Source organism: Protobothrops mucrosquamatus, unplaced genomic scaffold (assembly GCF_001527695.2).
Source record: "Protobothrops mucrosquamatus isolate PMUCROS unplaced genomic scaffold, P.Mucros_1.0 scaffold1484, whole genome shotgun sequence".
Taxonomy (NCBI): domain Eukaryota; kingdom Metazoa; phylum Chordata; class Lepidosauria; order Squamata; family Viperidae; genus Protobothrops; species Protobothrops mucrosquamatus.
The window spans coordinates 287,092-290,693 of NW_015387661.1; the positions used below are offsets into that span (position 1 = coordinate 287,092).

Sequence of the window (3,602 nt, forward strand, 5' to 3'; positions counted from 1 at the left end):
AGAGAGAGAGAGAGAGAGAGAGAGAGAGAGAGAGAGAGAGAGAGAGAGAGAGAGAGAGAGAGAGAGAGAGAGAATGCAAATAAAGTTCACCTTATTTGAATAGACATACCTGGGAGCCAAAATAATTTCTGCCCACTCTAGATGGCCTAATCCTAACTGTATTATAAGAGGGTAAAAGTAGCCTGAATCAACTGCTTATGGAAGGCACAGCTGATCCCTTCTCTCTTCTGTTCTATCCTCAATAGTGTTTCTCATTCTGTGCCTATAGATTCAGGCATTCTCTGTGGCAGATGGAACCACCTGAAGGAAGTTCCTATAATGACTTTTCTATCAGGCTATTAAAGGGCAATAATGCAGGGAAAATTGAAAATTTCCACACTTCTGTCCTGTCTACAGTTTGAGGGAAGGCGATTGATTCTGCTTTGGTCTTCCTCCATCTCTGAATGGAATGGCAGAGAGGACGATTGTATGTCTCAGCCACTCGCCTGCTATCTCTTTTTAGGAGCTCTGTTGCCCAACAGATGCGTGAAAACTCCCAAATTCATTTTGAAAGTTATAGTTCAAGCACATCTGGAGAACAGCTTTTCTTTTCATCCATTTTTGATGGCCTGAATCTAATAATGCCACACGAAGGAAGAAAAAGCCATTATACTAAGTAAATAAATAAACAAATACTGCCTCTACTTTGGAGTCAAGATAAAGGGTAAGAGAAGTATATCTAGCAAAAATTATAGTGTGTCTTTGAAAAAAAACAATGAGATCAGAATACCTATTGCCTAGGGTCCAGTAAAACCTAAGCTAAAAGGCACCCCAAAAGAGTAGGGACAGGTTTATCTGTTCTTTAATCTTCACTACCCAACAATTCTGTTTCCAGCAAGCTTGGTGAAGGAACAGGAGCTTGGTGAAGACAAGATGTTGCTGAGGGACCGCATGTGCGTTTTCACACCCATATACCCACATGTAGTCAACACATGTGGCCTTTGGGCCAAAGACTATCTTTGGTCTAGGGCAGGGGTAGGCAACCTTGGTTCTTTTATGACTCGTGGACTTCAACTCCCAGAATTCCTGAGCCAGCCTCCCAGGAATTCTGGGAGTTGAAGTCCACAAGTCATAAAAGAGCCAAGGTTGCCTACCTTTGGTCTAGGGAGACTAATAAAGTTCATAGAACAAGCTATATAACTCTATTTCATTATCAAAATTATATTTTGATTATATTAAAGGATATTTAAGATTTTCTTTATGAATGAAACAAATCATAGTATAAACATAAATAAGAAAACCTGATGTGCCAGTGTGTAAAATAAAGTTTAAATAGACAATGCTTTTAAAGAGGAATGTTGTCGAAGATATATCTGTAATTTAAGTAATTATGTCATCTGAAAGCAAGTGGATTTTGTTAATGATTTAATTTTCAGATTCATAAATTAGAAGTGAAATATAAATAAATATAAATATAAATAAAAGTTTTTCTCAAATATTAAAGGACATTAACTTCAGGTATGTCAAAATATGTGTAACACATGGGTTTCTACTACACAAAAAGAATTATATGATGTGCAAAATTAATATTAAATGTTCAACTGCCCCAAGTTACTGTTTTGTAAACCCGAGATACCTCATCCAACATTGCCATCATAATTTAGCCATTTCCTGCCCTGCCATTTGGTGAGCTCAAGTGGAAAAAGAAATAGTTGAACAGATTATGAAACACTAAGACTAAGGAAACTATCCATCCTTTCAAACACAGAGAAAATCCCATCCCTCCTCGTTTATATATGGCTCCACCCACAATATGTTGTGATGCTTGCCCTCTGAAGGAGCAGCCTGTGGCACTTCAGACCAAACCAACCCTAAAACCCTGTAGACAGCCTGAAAATAAACAAGTTTTTACCCCATTTTCAGATCGATTGCTGCTAGTGTACCTTTTTGATGTGTAATATTGCCTGGACTGTATGATATGTTGTTTCCTCTGTAAAGCTCTATTTTTATATTTATTTTCTCTTTTTTATGTATTGTATTGGTTTTTAACTGTACATTTCCCAAACTCTTTGCTGAGTTGGGAAGCCTCATAAATCTAAATTAATTATAAATGGGACATGGTCTCCCCCAGCACCGAGATCATTAGCAAATACTGTATGCATGACTTGAGTGTGCAAACATATGTGAATGCATAAACTCACAATAAGCTAGGCATTTAACTGGCATTTAAGTTACCTATTCCTGCCTTCAGTTTGATTTAGAAATCAGTACAGATGCCACTGACAGCTGTACCAGCCTGTCATTCCACCCACAGCCCTAACATTCTCCATCTCTCAAATCCCACCTTTCCCCACCTATCTCCATGGGTTGTTGTTGTTTTACAGGAAAGGAATAAAGAAAAACGCAATTCAGGTGCTGTAACTTCATAACCCATTCCGTTTCTTTCGAAAATCAGTCTGTACTTTATTAGACATTAGCTCTTTGGTCCGCATTGATTGCAACCGAGTGATAACTCCTGCTTCTATCTTTCCTACGCATGTTGTTGCCTTTTTAATGAGCTCCTTTCCAGTTTGCAGAGAAAGGAGAATGGTTCGGCTGAGTCCAATTCCCGCTTTGGATTGCGCTGCCCTAAAGGCGACTGAGCAGACGGCTTGTCCTTTAGCGAGCAATTAATTATACTGCCTCGCGCACCTGCGCTCACCGGTCGGTCAATATGCTCTACCCAAGGTCCCTTAGCCCCGGGAACCCAAACAATGCCAGAAGTTAAGGCTTTCCAGGGTGTTATCCCTCCTCCCCTCCCCCCCCACACTGCCTTGTATATTAACCTTGGAACTACTGCACTCAACGCAAGCAAAGTAAGTTGCACAAAAGGTGTATTTTGATAAAGGGAGACTTTCCATTCAGTGCTGCCGCTGCCTGCACCGTTTCAACTCGTCGCTTTCCCCTCCTGTCCCCCAGGAGCCTTAATTTAATGTCTCCGAGACCTACCAAAGGGCTGGCCGGATTGATGTTCTGCTCTACCCTCTCTATTCAAGATGTTCGCAAGGGGGGGTAGAGCACAGGAGTTGTGTGTGTTTAAACGGGGGAAGAGAGTCTTTTGACCATTCTGGCGTAAGGGTGGGGTGGGGAAATCGTACTGACCAGTTGTGGGAACATCGGGGACCAGCTTGATGGGACCGATCTGCCGCATCTGAAACGCCGTCCTCACTTCGTGGCAGCTGGGGTTCTTGCCTCCCGAGACCCCGCGGCAGAGTCCGGCGGCCGCTGTCGCTAGCAGCAAGAGCTCGAAGCGTCGCCAACACAAGAAGACTCCACGGCTGCTGTCACCGGCCATTTCCACATTCCCCACAAGGGACAAAGATAAAACCAGGGACGCCCGACACGCGTCCCAAGAAATAAACCAACACGCACACACGCACGAAACGAGGGAGCAGGAGGGAGGGAGGGAAAGCGGTGGCAGCGAGCGTTCAAGTTGAGAAGAAACTTGCCCTGGATAAACTTGCGAGCAGTGGGCGGGGGATTGAAAAGAGAGAAAGGGGGGGGGGAAAGCCCCGCGGAGGTCCTGCACCGAACCTCTCGGAAGTCCTGATCCCGGGAACAGCAACGTTCCAAGCGTGGAACCC

At 43.3% G+C, this 3,602-nt stretch overlaps 1 protein-coding gene across 1 annotated transcript in view; it reads right to left on the minus strand.

Moving 5' to 3' along the window:
* The window catches only part of LOC107293037 (glypican-5-like), a 222,156-nt gene extending 218,843 nt beyond the window's left edge, over positions 1–3,313 (minus strand). Inside the window, exon 1 of the mRNA XM_015822166.2 lies at positions 3,121–3,313. Within this exon, the coding sequence (XP_015677652.2) occupies positions 3,121–3,313 (193 nt within the window). The remainder of the gene's footprint in view (positions 1–3,120) is intronic.
* Between the last annotated feature and the right edge of the window lie 289 nt (positions 3,314–3,602).